Source organism: Lontra canadensis, unplaced genomic scaffold, assembly GCF_010015895.1.
Source record: "Lontra canadensis isolate GAN:19392208 unplaced genomic scaffold, GSC_riverotter_1.0 scaffold129, whole genome shotgun sequence".
Taxonomy (NCBI): Eukaryota; Metazoa; Chordata; class Mammalia; order Carnivora; family Mustelidae; genus Lontra; species Lontra canadensis.
The window spans coordinates 164,596-183,268 of record NW_022631123.1 but is presented as its reverse complement, the minus strand read 5'-3'; the positions used below and the strand labels follow the sequence as shown (position 1 = coordinate 183,268).

Below are 18,673 nucleotides of genomic sequence, written 5' to 3'. Positions count from 1 at the left end.
GTTTGGTGCAGAGCCCCCGCTCTGCCCACATTCCTGGACCTAACAGTAGAGGCAACTGCATGAGGAGTTAGGCAGCCCCCGCTCTGATCCCAACTCTGCTACCAGTGTCAATGTTTTTGGACTTAACTTTTTCTAAAGGAGGACATGACTACAGGATACTCTCTAACAAAGACTCTCTCTCAACCACCAAAGGAAGCCAAAAGCCCAGGGCAAAAAACAAAGGCTCATTTGCAAATTTCCCCAACTGCTAGCTTTAAATATTTATCAGGATTTCTGTTGGTCCATAATTCTTGCTCTCGCTGTTCCCTGCCAGTAAAATAATGAACCCATGAAAGTGCATCCAAAGGTACAAAGCCTAGTAAGATGAATGGTCTTGTCTGAGTGAGTATGCCTTTAATCTCCAATGAACCTACCAAAAGAAGCCTCATTTTCTATATGCTTTCTATACCAGGATGAGTTTCTAATAGGATAATCACTTTTTGTTCCTTTCTAGTCAAATTACTAGGCTTGACAGGTCCTTCAAAGTTAAGTTCAAATGCCACCTGTCTCAAAAAGCCATTTCTGGTTGCTCTCTACCTCCTCCAGCCTCCCACAACACTTTTCTCCAAGGGCATTCATGTTCTGAGACCATGTGGGGGTAGATACTATGCTGCTAGAGGCAGGGGCTTGTTTTTCCTTGATCTTGGTCTCCACAGAAGGTCCACCTCAAACAGTGCCTTCCACACAGCAGGACTCCACTGCTCTGAAAGATATCAATGTAGTTGAGTACAGGGTGGGGGATGAAGACTGGCTAGGGGTGTCTGTTCTAATTAACCAGTTCCCCGGGAAAGGGGCAGGAGACTCTAACGCATAATGTGGGAAGGACAGAAATGGTCTGGTGTTCAGCAGATATGCCTTGGGGAAGTAGCAGCACGTACCTGTCCATCTGGATGTCTTGGATTTATGCCCCCCTCCCCACCTCCTTCACCTGATTCTCTGATCTGGACTTTTGGTCACAGAATATTCTGTCATCATTACCTTTACTCTGCATCTGAATTATTCCTAAATACAGTTCAGAGGCCCATCTTCTGACCGGCCATTTTCAGAGGAAATGAAATTAGGCTAAACAAATACGACGCGAAAGGCTAGACTTGATTTCTGTGGCCGAGAGTATTTCCTGGGTGTGCAGTCTTATGAAGAATCTCCTGCTTGCTGTGGTTAATTTCATCCTGCACTGCCCATAGTTACAGAGCACGATCCCCATCTGTACACATCTGTACCACAGCTATTTCAGATTGGTAAACACATTTGTCCCGACGGTCACTGAATATTTAAAAAGCTAACATCTCTTCCTGAGTCTTATTTCCCTTTGCGCTTGTGACTAATAGAACACTCTAACACAGCATGGACTTGACTTTGGCAGTTTTCTTTTTAGATAATTTCTCTGCATTATCTGGCTTTATGAAAGAAAAAAATAAACACATAGATTATCACATGCAGCAAGTCAGGGGCTTCAGAATGTTAGTTTAGAAAATTCTCAATGGAGGATGGACCGTACAAAATGTAGGACCCCAACACACAGGAAATCTTTCAAGCAGGAGGACCGACAAACGAGCAAGGATTCGTTCCTCAGGCCAAAGCACAGAACTGTCCCGTGTGCCCTCCCTGCCATCTCACCTCTTGTTTCTGTCCTCCAGCTGCAGTGTGTACACCAGGTCGTCGGCTGCGTGTGCCTTGGTGTTACTGTCTCCCCATTTCAGCTTCAGGCTCTGGGGCCCTGCTGCAGCACATTCGAGCCTTGGAGGCAAGGGGGGTAATGGCCGAGTTTTTGCCCTAATGAATTGACTAAACGGTCCAGCTCCGATTTCATTTACAGCCTGAATTCTGATCCTGGGAAAAGGGAAAAATACATAAACATTGCAGGTTTAAGAAGCAGCAATTCCTCATTTCAAATAAACATCGTGTGCAGTATTTCTTAGGTGCCCCTAAACCAGTATTACGGAATAAAGAAAAACAAGTTAAAGTAATTCAAGACAAACAGAGAATAGGGCAGCCAGAAAAGATTATATCCTCTCTTCCAAAAAAACAAGAATGAAGGAATCAGCAATATATCTCTTAGTTCTTTAATTAAAAAAAAAAAAAAAAGTCTACTGTCTGAGGGAAGACATCCTAAAGATTACTATTATACCTTACCGTAGCCACCTGCTAGCTGCCTCAGAGTTAGCTTTGGAAGTGAGTGGGCTACAAGGAACACATGCAACAAGGGAGCAAAGGAGACTCCGTTAGAGTTTAAGAACCAAGGACAACTCTCCAACAGGACATTTCTCCTGCCTCACCCCACAGTCTCTGCTCGTCAATAACCAGACCTCGGTGTGCAGACACCGCTGGTAATGGGGTGTCATTCAAATGAGTAAAAATCTTCACCGCATGTTTGCAATATGCAGCGTCATGGGTAATAAAGATGTTATTAACCTGCCCCATGGCCTATAAATTTAAAATCAAACAGAGTTAAAACCTGTAAGTAAAACAGTATCCTGTTATTATTCCTATTTTTCTTGTTCCTCCATTTCCTTACTGGTTGGTTGAAACAGCCCTCCAAGGTCCTCATACAACACAACGAGGGCACTGCCCCCCCATCCATGTTCTCAAAGCCGCCTCCCCGCGGGGACTACATGCCCTTGAAACTTCTTTCTTCCTGGCATTTGGCAGCCTACTCAGCCTGGTTCAGGCTTTCCTGCTCTGCTTCTCAGACCAAAGGTCTCACGCCACGGCCCCACCACCCCTCCACCCTCCGTTTTTCCTCTCTTCTTCTGTATGGTGTGGACGGTTTTCTCAGTAACCTGACACTTCCACAGCTCCGCTCAGTCCCGGATATGCCTCCCCATCACCCCTTCGTGCCCCACCCCCAGGCCTCCAGCAGAAACCTCGACCCGGGCCCCAAGACACATGACAATAAAATAAGTCAGAGATCAATTCCGAGGAAACAGATCAATTTAAAATACTCTTCTAATTTGGTTTTATGTACCTCTCACTGACATTGATTATTGCTTACACTTAACTTAGAAAATACTATTTAGTAACTATGATACCTAAATTCATCTTGCAACCTCAAATTCGCATTAACTCTTCAAATGTACAGATTATATACTTCGGCAAGTCAGTCTACTAATGTGCCTGCAGACTGTGGAGAAGGCAGCAAAGCTCGGTTAACTACAGGTGAGAGGAAGCAAGCACAGCGTACCCGGGTCTCCCCCACTGATGTGGCCATCAGACAAGGACAAAAGACATGCAGCAGCCGTTTATTAGCTCTGAAAGGTAGCAGCTGGAGGGTCTGGGGAAGAAGGTAAACTACCGCCAACCAGCAGTGAATTCACCAGTTTCCCCTCTGTGATCCCCCAAAATGGACTCAATGCACCCTGGTATCTAGGAGCAGACATCAGCATGGACGGAGGGCTCTATGAGAAGGAAGCCTGGCTCAGGAAAGGGATCTTAGGATGCTCAGAGCACATGGGGAAAAATCTTCCATTCTCCTTTTTCTCTTCTGCATTCTCTCCCTCCCCAGCCCTTACACAATTCCTTCAGTTTAACAGCCTAAAGAAGAAACAACACATGATCCTCTCAAGTGGTACAGTAAAAACACCTGATGAAATCCAACTTCTATTCATTATGTACAAATTCTCAGAAAACTAGGGACAGAAGGAAACTTTCTCAACCCGAAAAGGGCGTCTACAGAAATACCTACAGATAACATTATACTCAGTGGTGGAAGACTAAATAATTTCTGAGATAGGGAACAATGCAAGGATGCCTACTCTCAACACTCCAACTCAACATTATGTACTAGAAGTCCCAGCCAGTGGTGGGAAAAAATGGCACAGAGATAAGAAAGAAAGAAACCAACACTCCAAGACACTGCTGAAAATCTTAAAGACCTAAACAGAGAAAGACATTCTGTGTTCACGAATTGAAAGACTCCTAAAAAAAAGGAACGTTGGTTGTCCCCAGATTGGTTTACAGAGACAATGCAATTCTAAACATTCCAGCAGGATTCTTCTTGGTAGATCCAGAGAAGTTGATTCTCAAAGTATGTGGCAAGGCCAAAGAACTAAAATTGCCAAACACATAACTGACAAGTAAGAATAAAGTTGACAGAATCACACTTTCTGATTTAGGACTTACTATAAAGCTACAGTAATCAAGACAGTGTGGTACTGGTAAGAGACAGACACACAGATCAATGTAAGAGAATACAGACTCCAGAAATAGAGCCACAGAAATATGAAGAATTGATTTTTGACAAATGTGCAAAAGTAATTCAATAGAGAAATAATAGTCTTTACAAATGGTGCTGGAACAACTGGATGTCAAGAGGAAAACAAAATTCTGTGTAAACCTTGTGTCTTATTCTAAACTTTTTTTTTTTAAAACATTTTATTTACTTATTTGACAGAGAGAGAGACCACAAGTAGGCAGAGAGGAAAGCGGGGGGGGGGTGGGGGGCGGGGAAGCAGGCTCCCTGCTGAGCAGAGAGCCTGATGCAGGGCTTGATCCCAGATCATGACCTCAGCTGAAGGGAGAGGCTTAACCCACTGAGCCACCCCAGGCACCCCTTAGTCTAAACTTAACTCAGAATGGATCATGGATCTAAACATACAGTATAGAACAGAAAACTTTTAAGAAGAAAACAGAAGAAAATAAACAGTATCTGTTACCTAGAATTAGGTGAAGAGTTTTTACCTATGATGTGAAAAGCATGATCAAAAAAAGAAAGAAGGAAAAGAAGAGAAAGGAAAAAAAAGGAAAAAGAAACAGAGAAAGAGAAAGAGAGGAGAGAAAGAAGAAAAAAAGAAGGAAAGAAAGAAGGAAGGAAGGAAGGAAGGAAGGAAGGAAGGAAGGAAGGAAGGAAGGGAGGGAGGGAGAAGTTGGGACTTCTTAAAAATTAAAACAATCTGCACTGTTAGGAGAATGGAGGCAAGCTACAGACTGGGAGGAGATATATGCAAATTATACATCTGACAAAAGGACTGTATTCACAATGTATAAAAACTTCTGAAAGTCAATAGTAAGAAAACAGCCAACCTAATTAAAAAATGGCCAAAGACCTGAACCAACATTTCACCAAAGGGGATACACATATGGCAAATAAGCCCATGGAGAGTTAACATCACGGGCTAGTCGGACAATGGGACTTAGAACTACAGTGAGGTATCATTCTATCCCTATTAAAGTCATTTGAAAAAAACCCAATACCATGCTGGCACACATGGGGAGCACCTGCAACCCTCACAGGTTGCCAGTGAGAATGCACAATGGTGTAGCCGCACTGGAAAAAACCAGCTGGCCTATTTGACTTCTTATAAAGCTTAATATACATGCATATAACCCATCAATTCCACTTCTGGGTCTTCAGAGAAATTACAACTTATGTTCATACAAAACCTGCACAAAAACGATTATAGCAGCTCTATTCGTAATCACCCCAAGCTGGATAAACATCTGTCTTCTAGTTTTGGAATGTAGCAAATACTTCTGATAAAGTACAGCAAAAATTCCATTAAAAAGAGCCTTACTTTCCCCAGACTCTATTAAATGTGGGGCTCTATCAGGTCTCTTATAGATATAACCTTGAAAGACTAAAATAAACTCTGCCTCACCTCTCAACTTAAAATCTCACAGCATTTCGGTGTTAATACAGGAGTTTTTTCCCCCTGTGATTGGACAGGAGGAAATTTTTCTCAACTGGAGAGGAAAGATCTTTTTTAAAAAAAGGTCGTCATCATGGTGGTTGGAATTACCCTTTTTCTCTTCTTAGGAAAAGAGAATTAAGCCAGACATTAAGTTTTAGCCTTTCTTCAATGGTGTGACAAATCCTACAAGGTTTACATTAATGTCCTTCTACTGTGCAGAATGCCATCCCCTCCTCCCCTTATTATAGGGACAGGTATTCCTGGAGCCCAGAGCCCAAGATGCTTTCTTCTGTTTGCCTGCTCGGAGTCCACCAGAGCCCAGCTCACCTTGTACTCCCAGTGATCCTACTGCTCTGCCCTGTGCAGCCCAACAGCCCTGAGCTACTCTAACAGACAACAGGAAGGTAATGGGTTGCTTAAGATTGTTATTCTGCTGAAAAAAAGAGAGATCTGCCTCATTTAGAAGTTTTAAAAGCGAGTTTATAAAATACAAGTATCAAAACCCAAAGATAAATTATTAAATAGATTTAATATTTGATTTCTTTGTAAATTCACTTATTTCTCCAAAGCCTCTATAATATTTTGATAGGTATGATGTTCCTTACATTGAACCTCTACGGTTTTCTGACCTTTTACTGATACGTAGGCACGTAATCTTGTATGCACGTAATCTGATAGGCACTGATATGTAGGCATGTAATCTGGTAGGCACATAATCTTGGCCTTGAATACACACACCACCACCACCACCACAAGAATGTCATGGTAGCATTTTAACTCTCTTTAGCAGTGAAGCCTCTTTGGGAATCGTGCTCATCACTTTGGTGTGACCCTGGGGAAATGACCTAACACCTTCGTTTAGGTCAATGATTTCCTTATTTACAAAATGGGTATACTAACATCTTTGATGCATTTACAAACAAATTTGATTACTTAATTAAGAAAGGCATATAGGAAGCCTTTTCTAGTTTTAGACTATTTTCTACTTCACCATAAGACCAGAAAAGGATTCACGATGGGCAAAAGCACTTCAGTGAACCTTAAAGTGCTAATTTCTAGAGTTACCATTCTTAGGACTTCTTCTGAGACTGGCATTCCTTTCCCAAGCCAAGAACACGAGTTGAGCATCCATGAGGGGGGCACGGTGCTGGGCACGCACACATGCAGCCTCATTCTGGTTGATTACCACAACTCACTTTGTAACTTAAGTCCTTTGTTAACACAGTCTATGTTTTTCCTCCCTCCAAATTATGGCCAAGGAACCAGCAACACCTACAGAGATTCACTTCTCTGTAAAGCATTCTCAGAAGGTGAAGGGGAGGCATGGAGCTGGGAGACAGACAGAGGCATTAAGAATAACTGCAAAGAGCAATACTGAGAACGAGCTCTGCTCTTAGCACTGTGCTCTAGAGCAGCAGCTAGTATTTCCTCTTTGAGAGAGAACACCGCAGCTGAACTCAGGTTATAGAACTCAACTTCAATGACACAGTTATTCTTGGTGTTGAAGCCTAGGTTTGAGACGTACAACAGTATCCTTAATTTCTAGGCTGAGCCCATGAAGTAGGAATTACTCTACTTTACAAATGAAGAAACCGAGGCCTGGCTAGGTCCAGCATGTGCGCCAACTGACACGACAGACAGAGGTCAGAGGTGATGTGAACTTCGTCTTTTTTAGGCACAAAGTCTTTCGTCCATTCTGGCACACCATACTCTCAGAGTGTAACTTGAACCAAACACAGTTTCTAATCCAATCAAGAGGTAATTTTAATTCAGATCACACTTTCAGATCAACAATTGCCTTTTGCCAATAAAGCGGGCATCTAGAATAGTTAAAAAGTTTTTTTACATTACTTAAAAACTGGCCTCAAAGTAAATTTTAAAATACCTCAACTTATCCACATTTTTACACAATACATTTTGTTTCAGTAAAAATGCATGGAAAAACATTTTTCTGCGTAGCTGATGCACTGAACTAACATCACTTAGTTGTAATGATAAAGTAAAACTCAAAACTGAAATACAACTGAGGTACTGATAGAATTAGAGGCAGCCATGGGGCGCCTGGCTGTCTGGCTCTCTCAGCCTGTAGAGCGTGCAACTCTTGACCTCAGGGTTATAAGTTAGAGTCCCACATTGGGTGCAGAGATTAGTTAAAAATAAAATCTTAAAAAAAAAAGAAAAGAAAAGAAATGAGACCATGTCTTCTTGCATTTTGGTAAAAATATGACATGCTCTGAGTCTAGGAGGCTGAGGAAAAGCTGAATAAGGAGTATGACGGTTGCTGTTTATTTGGGAGTGAAAAATGCAGTGTGAAGATAATTTCCTAATTCCAGTGGGATCTCATGCAGAACTAATAAGCAAAACAAACACTGACCTGAGGAACCATTCCAAGAATTCACGCCAGAAAAAACTGACCTTCGGGGTGCCTGGGTGGCTCAGAAGATTGAGCCACTGCAGACGGCTCAGGTCATGATCTCAGGGTCCTGGGATCGAGCCCCACATCCGGCTCTCTGCTCAGCGGGGAGCCTGCTTCCCCACCTCCATCTGCCTGCCTCTATGCCTACTTGTGATCTCTCTCTGTCAAATAAATAAATAAAATCATTAAAAAAAAAAAGAAGAGAAAACTGACCTTCAAGTTTTATTAGATTAATTAAAGTCTACTCCAAACCCAAACTTGACAAGTTTTCTCTTTACCTGAAATAACATGGTAACCTTGAAATTCAGATTGGATCCCCAGGTTTCTTTCTTCTTTTTTTTTAATGCATTGTATCAATTTCTGAAATTGTCAGCTCTGCAAATTATGTATAAGGGAAATGGAATTTTGCTTTCCAATTAAGGGAAGTGATGTCTAACTCTTGAGAAATTCTGTGTTGGGCAGGCTGATATGGAAACCTCAAGTGGCCAACAGTCTGCAATGCCCAGCGGTACACGGATAATTCTGATCAAAGAAATTCAATTAAGGAGCATAGTCTTTATAGTTTTTGGCTGACAAATCTTCTAATAAAATATCTACTACTACTACTAGTTGTACATGCTGAAAACATTCCTGCTTCAGAAGTTTGTAGCCTTCCAGGGGCACCTGGAAGGCTCAGTTGGTTGAGCATTTGACTCTTGGTTTCAGTCAGGTTATATGTGAGATCAAGCCCCATTTGGGGCTCTGCGCTCAGTGCGGGGTCTGCTTGAGTTTCTCTCTCCCTCTCCCTCTGCTCCTCCTCCCCATGCTCTTTCTCTCTAAAACAAATAAATAAATCTTTAAATTAATAATAAAAAAAAGAATCATAGCTTTCTATAACACACCTTATACATATAAACACTCTCAAATTTGACACTCTGTATATGTTAAAATAAGAATGACTTTCAAAATGAACTTCCTCAGCTGGGAAGGGTGACTTCTCAATCCTAATCAGCCATTCCAGTACTCAGGGTGTCTCCTGTGTGAGGGTTGGGGGCAATTGGGATAGCCGGGAGGAGAGGCCTAAGAGCAGAAGATGGACTTTTTATACCCTACCCTTCCCCACAGCCCGCTGTCTAATCATCTAGGACAAAAATATGAAAGAAGGGAATAATCATCAGGTAACTTCCGAAGAAATATAAAATACCAGCTAAAACACAAGAAATCTCTGGAGGAAATCACGCCATTGGAGTAAAGGGATTTAGTACCTGTGCTGCATTCTGTCTCTAGGCAGTCAGACTAGCCTTTGACAGGAAACCAAGCCTTCAAAGTCCTCCATTGCTTAAGAAATGATGCCAGATTCCCACAGACCTATAATCTGGTTACAACCTACTTTGCAGCTCATTTCTTCCCTACCGGACATTAGCAATAGATCATTTACGGAGTGCTGACTTACTATGTGTCAGGTCCTGTATGAGGCACCCGGAAACCTATCTAAAACACACCCTACTAGGTAACTAAAGGTATTGTCTCCATTTTACGGATCAGAAAACTGAGGCAGAGAGAGCTTAAATAGCTTACCAGAGGTCACAAAGCCAGTATAAGTGAGGCACCCAGGATTGAAGTCAAGCTGTTTGACTTAGAATCCGTCTCCCAATACAGCCTATCTCATATTATTACAATGATTTATGATTCATTTTTTGACAGGCTTTGACATAGAGTAAGGACTCAACAGATGTTATTTTTATCTGTTTTACCTAGCAAAGAGGGCATAAAAGAGTGTAATGAACAAATCTACCTTAAGTTTTAGTTGTTTGGTAGCTTGGTATGAGTCAGACACATAACGAGGTTGCCAAAAAAAGTAATCGTAGGCAACCTTCCCAACAGTTCAATATGGAGACCATGAAAGTGACAGTCTGGCTCTGCTCTGAGCCAGCCAACCAGACCATTCCTGGAGGTCTGGGCACCACTCATTAAAGAGTCCATCAAGAAACAGAATTCACCCAATGAAGAGGATGGAGGAGTGAACCGAAAACCCATGCTAGTGAAGACAGATGTGAAGGAAGTGAGGATGGTTAAAGATAGGACAGCTGACACTACACGACAGTGATGTCTAGACCTCCTGGGTCCTACTAAACCACAGGCTACAGGAATGGGGCTCAGACTTCTTTAGGATGCAAAAGCTGTCCGGGTGATTCTCACATACATCAATACCCAAGAATCACTGCTCTAAGGCAAAACTTTTTTTTTTTTTTTTTTAAAGATTTTATTTATTTATTTGACAGACAGAGATTGCAAGTAGGCAGAGAGGCAGGCAGAGAGAGAGGGAAGCAGGCTCCCTGCTGAGCAGAGAGCCCGATGCGGGACTCTATCCCAGGACCCTGGGATCATGACCTGAGCCGAAGGCAGAGGCTTTAACCCACTGAGCCACCCAGGTACCCCTAAGGCAAAACTTCTTAAACGTTAACATGCATCAAAATCTCCTGCAGGGCTGGTTAAAGCACAGCGCCAGGCCTTACTCCCAGAGTTTCTGACTTAGTAGGTCTAGAGCAGAGCCTGATAATTTGCATCTCAGCCAGTTTCTAGAAGACACTGATGCTGCTGGTCCAGGACCCACACTGTGATAACCACTGCTCTCAACGAAGGCCCAGGATCAACTGCGCAGGTGTTGGAGGTATCAGAAGTTTTAACAAAATATAATGGAAACACTATAAAATTAGTTATTCACAAGTGGACTGGACTGCCTGGTGAGCTGAAGCTGGAACCACGGCCCTGTGACTGGAGATACTCAAGCCAGGACACTGGGAAGGAAGGCTGCCAGGCAGTCTTCTCTCCCTCTGCTCCCAGAGCCTACGGCACTGTGTGTCGAAAGAAAGCTCTGTCTCTGTTTTCAAAAACATTTTCTTCTCCTCAAGCTAAAACACAAGCACAATTCCAAACTCAGCTGTAAGTTTAAAAGTAATGCCCTTAAAAATAGCAGCATAGGGGCACTTGGGTGGCTCAGATGGTATAAGTGTTTGCCTTCAGCTCAGGTTGTGATCCTTGGGGTCCTGGGATTGAGCCCCGCATCAGGCTCCCTGCTTGGTGGGGAGTCTGCTTCTCACCCCCGCTCTGCTGCTCCCCGTGCCTGTGCACTCTCACTCTCCCTGTCAAATAAATAAATAAAATGTTAAAAAAAAAAAAAAGGCATTGTAATTTCAACCAAATTCCTTACAGGGTGTCAGTAAGCCAGTGCGTGTTTTTGTAAGCACCAACGGAAAAGCAACAAATCCATTAAAAACCCCACCGGTGTCAGAGGGTTGCTTATAGAGGTGCACATTTTTGTTTTGGCAAAACAGAGAAAGACAAACTCAGCGTGAGAACAAAGTGTAACTGCTGAAATTTAAAAACAAATAAAAGAAACAAGTGCTTTCTCCAAACCCCACAGTCTGCTTAAAATGTTTCATTCCACGCTTTTGTCTAGAACATCATGATCTGTTCACTTATCTTTTAACAAATTTGTGGAACAGAAAAAGGTGAGGTAAATGTTGATTGGACTGAAATTATACCCTTAGTTACAAGAAATACTCAATTTTGTATTTCATTATAATTATGGCAGCTCTGTTTTTGAAACATACAAAGAACAAGACAGTGGGCTGGTCAGACTTCTACAACAGCGTACCCAATTATGTACTCTAGAAACTGGTCTAAAGTTGTATAAAAAAAATCTTATATATAAATAATGACCTTAATATCTTAAATAGCAAACATCCACTTTACTTATTGCTTGGCCAGCAATGACAGCTAACTCTTTTGGAGAGAGGGCGGGCTGGGGGAACGGCAAGAACAGACAGTACAACTAGATGCAAAGATTTACCTTTTCTAAAGCCATTCCATCCTCATGCAGTCTGTCTGAAATAGGATCTTTCAGAACTACCTTGTTCAGGTTAAAGAGAGACTTTCCACATCCAGCTCATTATACTACTCCTGCATATCAATACTGAACTGTTCATGCTACATCCATTAAATACTTTTAAAAGTCTTAAAGTTTTACTACTCAAATCTAAACTCATTCTTCCATAGTCCCTACATTACTAAACATTTCACCCTCTCTAAAATAGAATTACCTTGGGAGGGACTTCTAGATTTTTTTTTTCCTTAAAATTTTACTTATTTACTTGATGGGGAGAGAGAGACAGAGAAAGCGTGTGTGCAAATGCAAGCAGGGAGAGGAGCTAAGGCAGTGGGAGAAACAGACTCCTTGCCTGGACAATGAGGCCAATGCAGGGCTCGATCCCAGGATCCTAGGATCATGACCTGAGCTGAAGGAAGACACTTAACCAACTAAGCCACCCAGGCGTCTTGAGAAGGACTTTTTTGGGTAAGATTTCTATTTATTTATTTGACAGAGAGAGAGGGAAGCAGGCTCCTGCTGAGGAGAGAGCCCAACATGGGCTCGATCCCAAGATCCCAGGATCATGACCTGAGCCGAAGGCAGATACTTAACCGACTGAGCCACGCAGGCACCTCAGAGAGGGACTTTTGAATATCTTTAAATCATCATTTTTGTGGAAGATATTTCTCGTAATTTCCACTGTGAATGTTATTTCATTATTAAGCAAAGATTCCTGTATCTGTTCTTTCATTTAAGTCTTTGAGCTCTAGATTTCTTTCTCAAAGTCATCAGACTATATGTTGAGTAAGAAGAGTCAGCATGCCCCCATGAGCAGATCCTTCCATAAACCTTGAAGTTTTATAATCACTTACATCACCTTTAAGGTAGATACAATACCTGCAAGAAGCAAAAATCTTGGACTAACATCTTGCCCTGCAAGAATTGTATTTAAAAAAAAAAAAAAAAAAGGGACCTTTTATGATTTCTGATCCAAACATTCAGAGAGCTGACCTGAGGGTCTGAGTTCACTCTGGGGTAGACACGGGTGTGGATCAGAATGGACACAAAACCTTTCTGTGAGGCCCTGAACCAGTGTGGCTTCTTCCAAGGTTTTTCCATTCCCCAAAGGGATGAGGTCAGGCAATATTCTGGACAGCTGGGGAATGATATTCCCTTGGTCATTTTTCCCCAGAGGTACACCTCATGGTGAGGTTTTCCTTAGAGCGTCATCACTGGGGAAATTCCCTGAGGGGAAGGTGTGGATTTAGTCATCCCTGGATTTCCTCAGCACCTGGTTAGAGAGCTGTAGACACAACAGACGCTTGGCATGTGGTCAGCAAACAAGAGTGAGGACTGGTTTTTTTGAGAATGGCTAAAAGGCTAAAAATGAAAGAATACCCTTGGCCTGCCTCTTCATCTCAGTCAGTCATATCCCACTTTATTTCGTTTCTTTCTCAAGTCCCACTTCAAAGCATCCTGATCACACTCTGAACCTGGGTCTTCCTCTCTGAAATACCAACAGGATTCTGTACACAGTTTTATTTTCAGCCTGTGATATCATAATAACCTACTGTCCTACACTTGCTATTTAAGTGTCCCTCAGTTCTGTGAGCACTCTGAGGGCAAGGATAGGGTCTAGAATTGTTTTACCAACACACAGTGTTTGTAGTACTATACCCAAGAGAGGTTTTTTACGAACCCGTCATTGCTTCTGAAAAGCAAAAATAAATCTAGTTATATATGTCAATTTCTTTTTTTTTTTAAGATTTATTTGAGAGAGAGCGAGAGAGAGAAAGAGAGAGAGAGAGAGAAAACACAAGCAAGGGGAGGGGCAGAGGGAGCAGACTCCCTCCTGAGCAGGGAGCCTGACTCTGGGCTCAATCCCAGGACCCTAGGATCATGACCTGAGCAGAAGGCAGATGCTTAACTGACTGAGCCACCCAGGTGCCCCTCGTTATGTAAGTCAAAAATGCATTGAATACACCTAAACATTGAAGCTTGGCCTTGCCCATTTAAACCTGCTCAGAACACTTACGTTGGCATACAGTTGGGAAAATCCTCAATCACAAAGCCTCCTGTATAATCAAGTACTGATGATCTCCTGTGACGTACTGAGTACTGGTCTGAACGTGAAGACCAGAAAGGCTGCATGGGTACAGAATGGTTGTGAGCACAACGGTTGCGGCCACATTAGAGTCAGGGTCAGACCACACGACCACTAAGCTAGTCCAGGAACAGCTCGAAATGCAAAATCAGAATCCAGTTCCTACCAAATGTGCCTTGCTTTCACGCCATCATAAATCAGGACTGTATGGAACCTGACTGAGGGAGATGCTCCGAGAAGGCACACCTCAGTGACTACAGCTGCTTCTTGGACTCTAACGCTAATTATACACTGTCCATTTTCAAGGAGTTGAGGCAACTTGGAGACAGAGCTAAATAATTTGAAATTTCAAGAGGTCATGTTGGAGAAGATGTGTGAGCAGAGGAAGGGGAGGTTGCTGGCTTTCTAAGAATTCTGGGATGGGGGGAGAAAGAATGCAGATGCTAACTGAGCTTTGCTCAGTAACCTGTAATGTAACTTTTTTCTCTGCCCCCACCCCCCTTGCAAAAACCCTGAGTACAAGCTACATCACCAATGCTTTGTAACACTGTGTCTGCTTTGGGGGAACCAAAAGAATGTTCTAGCGCGGCTTGGGAGGTGGGTAAGTACATGCTGAGGACAGACGGTGTCCACAGAGGGACACGAGTCCAGGATAAAAGTACGAAGAAAAGTGGCTTAAGAAAAGTGGCTTACTAAGAGACCAAGAGGGAAGAACTAATTTAAAGCAGCAGGTAAAATTCCCCCTCAATTGTTAGGAATTGTATAAATTTGTAACCGACTCACAAAGCACAAAGCAACACAAGTTTTCAAGATGTATTTGCATTCGGTACTCTTAAATACATTAACTAAGAATGATTAGAATTCACTCATTTGGCCTTTAGAACCTGAAGGGTCTAGAGCCCCAAGGACTGATGTGTTGATACAACTTTATCTCTGCTTTCCTGCACTCACCGGTAGGTGGTTTCTGGAAGGAGGTCTTTTATAACGTGGGTGGTGGTATTGGCCACGGTGATGCTAGTGTCTCCAAGGTCAATATTGTAAGCAAGGATTTCAGATCCATTATTGCACGGCTCTTCCCAGTTCAGTACAAGGCACACAAAAGGTGAATCAGGGTAGGCATTGAGGGTCTCCTCTTCCAGGACACAGAGAGTGGAGACAGGGTCAGGGGCAGACGCTGGTGTCTGGCAGAGGACAAGCTCACTATATGGTCCTGCTCCAGCTTGATTGACAGCCTAAAAAGACAAGGGCAAGCAAAGTCCACGTTACCCCAATGTAAATTCTAATGCCTTCATGTTAGGTGCTGCACACAATTTACTTCTAGAAACCTGGGTAGAGTTGAATCTCAGAAAATGTTCCCTTTTCACAATCCACTTTCCCCACAAATGCCAAAGGCAACTTCTCTGTTAATAAAGCAGAAGATAATATCACCATCATCACCTTTTATGAAAAATAATTTAAATAACACTTTGTGTTTGCACAGCCCGCTTCAGGTTATATGCTGCCCTGTGACAACTCCCCAGTAACCGTCCAGGGTAGACAGTAAATGGCCAGTATTCTTCCACAGTTTTCCATGTGAATGATAAACTGCTATGTGAAGTCAATTCTCAGCCCTTTCTGATTTTACCTGAGCGCAAGAGCTAAGACCTTCATTACTCACTGCTCTATCAAATACTTATTCAATGGGTCTCCAGGGCCATACTCTCGTTTCTACTGACCTGCTGCTGCTTCTCAATCACCTTTGCCGAATGCTACTTATCACCTGGATCTCTCAACACTGAAGGCCACCAGGGCTCAGGCCATGGACACCTCTTCTTCTTTTTAAATCTCTGCTCTAACTCCTTGAGGTATCACGTTGTCCCAGAGGTAAATGCCATTTATATCATATCCCAGGGATAAATGCCATATTATACCCTAATACTGTTTATATCCTACTCCCAAATTTACTTGTGTAGCTCAGACCACTGCTGTGAATGCCAGCCCAGTATATCCAGCTTTCTTTGGGACATCTCCACTTGAATGTCAAGGAGGCATCTCGAACTCAAGTGTCCGCACCGTCCCCTCATCTTCACCCCATCCCTCTTCACCAAAAAACCGCACTGCACCTGCTGTAGTCCCTCTCATCCCTCTGAGCTGAAGGCAAAGGCTTAACTGAGCCACCCAGGTGCCCCTATAACACTTAGGTATTACTGTTAATTTGAAAGATGTTCACAGCATTCATTTCCTAACAAATCACTTTTGAAACTCTACTGTAATATTTGTCACATTGTCCTACTTCAGGACAATACTTCAACTCTCTTTTTGGTAAAATTTTAAACTCAAAAAGGATAGTGAAGTTCTTTCCTGTGGTGGCAGACAGTTCTTTATTTATATCCTGCCTTGTTCCAAAAACAGGAGTGTAGCACATATTTTGTAACCTTTTCCCAGTGACTCAGCATTGCTATTACAAAGATCAGATAATGTGCTGTGACCCTGACTCATTGACAAAGAGTTAATTATGTCCCAGGTGCTCCATTCAAGAAGGAAGGAAGGTGCATAACAAAAGAGTTTAATCAGAATGTTTATGATAAAGTAGGCTTCAGAATTCAACAGAGAAGTCTCAGTTGATCCGAAAAATTAATTTATGAAGGGAATATTTTCTCCAAAGAGGTCAGAGACACTGGTATGTTGATGGACTTGTAATAAGCAATTTGTTTCATCACTTAGATCAGGTGGAAACCTAAATCGGGCATCTTCGCTTCTTCATCTATTTAAGTCCACACATGTGTGAAGACAGACTTCTCCAAGGTCAAGAACCACATCTGACTAATCTTTGTACCTCTCCTCTTGATTATCTTGATCATCCTTTGATCCTGGAACAAAGTCATGCTCAAAAAAACGGTTACTAAACGAATGGAAAGAAATGGACAAAGAACCCGATTTTCTTAGGACAATAAGGCTTTACAGAGGGGGTAAAAATAACTTATCCGAGTCAATGAAGTAAAAGGAAACTCATGACTGCTGTCACTTTTAGGGGTTAGGCTAGCAGCCAACTGTTCTTGATGTTACTCTGTTTGGACTCCCAAGTCAAAGCTTCCAGCTAACGAGCTTTGTTAAGGGTCCCTGAGAAGTAGAAGTGGATCCTGTAATCTAATGCAGAACAGTCTGAACCACCCTAACGTTTGTTTCTGGCAACCACTCAACCACCAGCATGGACAGCTTCTGTCTTCTGCCAGTTTTAAGTGTCTCTCCCGCTGAAACGACCATGTTGGGAGAATTCAAACAGAAGGAACCTTCCCCAAGGAGCCCCAACACCTTTGCCTTGCACTCGGTCATTGAGTCAGTGGATTCACAAGCAAGACATCAGGATGGGGAGAAATAAGAATGCTGTGGAAACGCTTTCTGATCTTATGTTTCAGGACATCCTAGAGAAGCAGAAATTAATTATAAGACACCAAGACAATTACATGTATTTTTACCTAAAAGGACTCTTTTCCGTATCATCCCTCTTGACAGCCTCAATCACAGGCCTTTGAGTAAGTTCCCCGGAGTGTCTCATGGAACACCAGGGCCTAGGAGTGACATTAAGTAATGTCCACCTACCTGCAGTCTACAGCAATATTGTGCAGCGGGCAACAGATCCCTTATCTCAAAGCCGGTGTCTGTCCCATGATAAACGAGTTCTAAGGATTCTTCATCTTCTCCCCATTCCAACCTGTACTCCGAGATGTCGGCACCAGAGCTCTCAGGACTCTGGAAAGCAGAAACTCAAGTAGTTAATTTCACTGAGAAGAAAAGCCCATGATGTTTGTGTTCAACTAACTGAAATGGGAAAAAAGCAATGTGCCCCTGGATATTTCAAATACAAAAGAAAGACATGAAAAGAGATACTTAATTTCCTCTCCGTTCTGACAAGTGATAAAATGTGGATGACTCTAAGTATCAGCAAACGCCAAGGGAGATTAATGTGTTACGTGTGAATTTTAGCTCTGTAGGCTCCTTGTAACTTGCATTTGGGGGCGCATAAAGTAGAAGAAATAGAAGTTGATGCAGAACGTGCGCCTGACTTACCTCCCAACTCACGAGGACACATCCGTCAGGTGTAAAAGAAATACAAGGTGCTTTGCACTGTCCAGGGGGCCCGGCAGCAGTGGTAATCTCTGAGACCTCGGAATACGGTCCGTACTGAAAGAGAACACACACAGGCCTGTGTGCATGTTGTACGCACACGTGTGTATGTGTGGATGTATGTATGCACACGTGTGTATGTGTGGATGTATGAAATCTAGGTTAACAGCACTCACAGTACAACTGATTAAAGAATTATTACCTAATGGTTTTCACTCTCAGTTGGATGTGTATAAGGTATTTTCCTACATTCAATCCCTGAGTGGTGAATGTCTATTATGTATGTATAGTCTTTTTATTCAACGATCACAAGGTTGGTTTACCATTTTTCCTTTACTGACATCAGAAACAAAAACATGCTGATTTTTGACACAAGACGACCTTCTGTTTTAGCATTCCTCATAGGATATCAAAGGAAACGAGGTCTGATGTACACCACAGTTTAATTTTCAACACACAAAAACCTACTTGAAACTGGTGGTTATCAAATTCTGACTCTTTCTTCTAGTTACTGGTGTTTTCCATTTTGAAAA

At 42.5% G+C, this 18,673-nt stretch overlaps 1 protein-coding gene across 1 annotated transcript in view; it reads right to left on the bottom strand.

Annotated features, from left to right (window-relative positions):
• FNDC3B (fibronectin type III domain containing 3B) overlaps window positions 1–18,673 on the bottom strand; it is a 190,287-nt gene that overhangs the window by 25,183 nt on the left and 146,431 nt on the right. The window contains exons 19-22 of the mRNA XM_032842390.1: window positions 18,084–18,197; window positions 17,616–17,765; window positions 14,988–15,268; window positions 1,657–1,869 (exon numbers count right to left, since the gene is read on the bottom strand). Of these exons, the coding sequence (XP_032698281.1) occupies window positions 1,657–1,869; window positions 14,988–15,268; window positions 17,616–17,765; window positions 18,084–18,197 (758 nt within the window). The remainder of the gene's footprint in view (window positions 1–1,656; window positions 1,870–14,987; window positions 15,269–17,615; window positions 17,766–18,083; window positions 18,198–18,673) is intronic.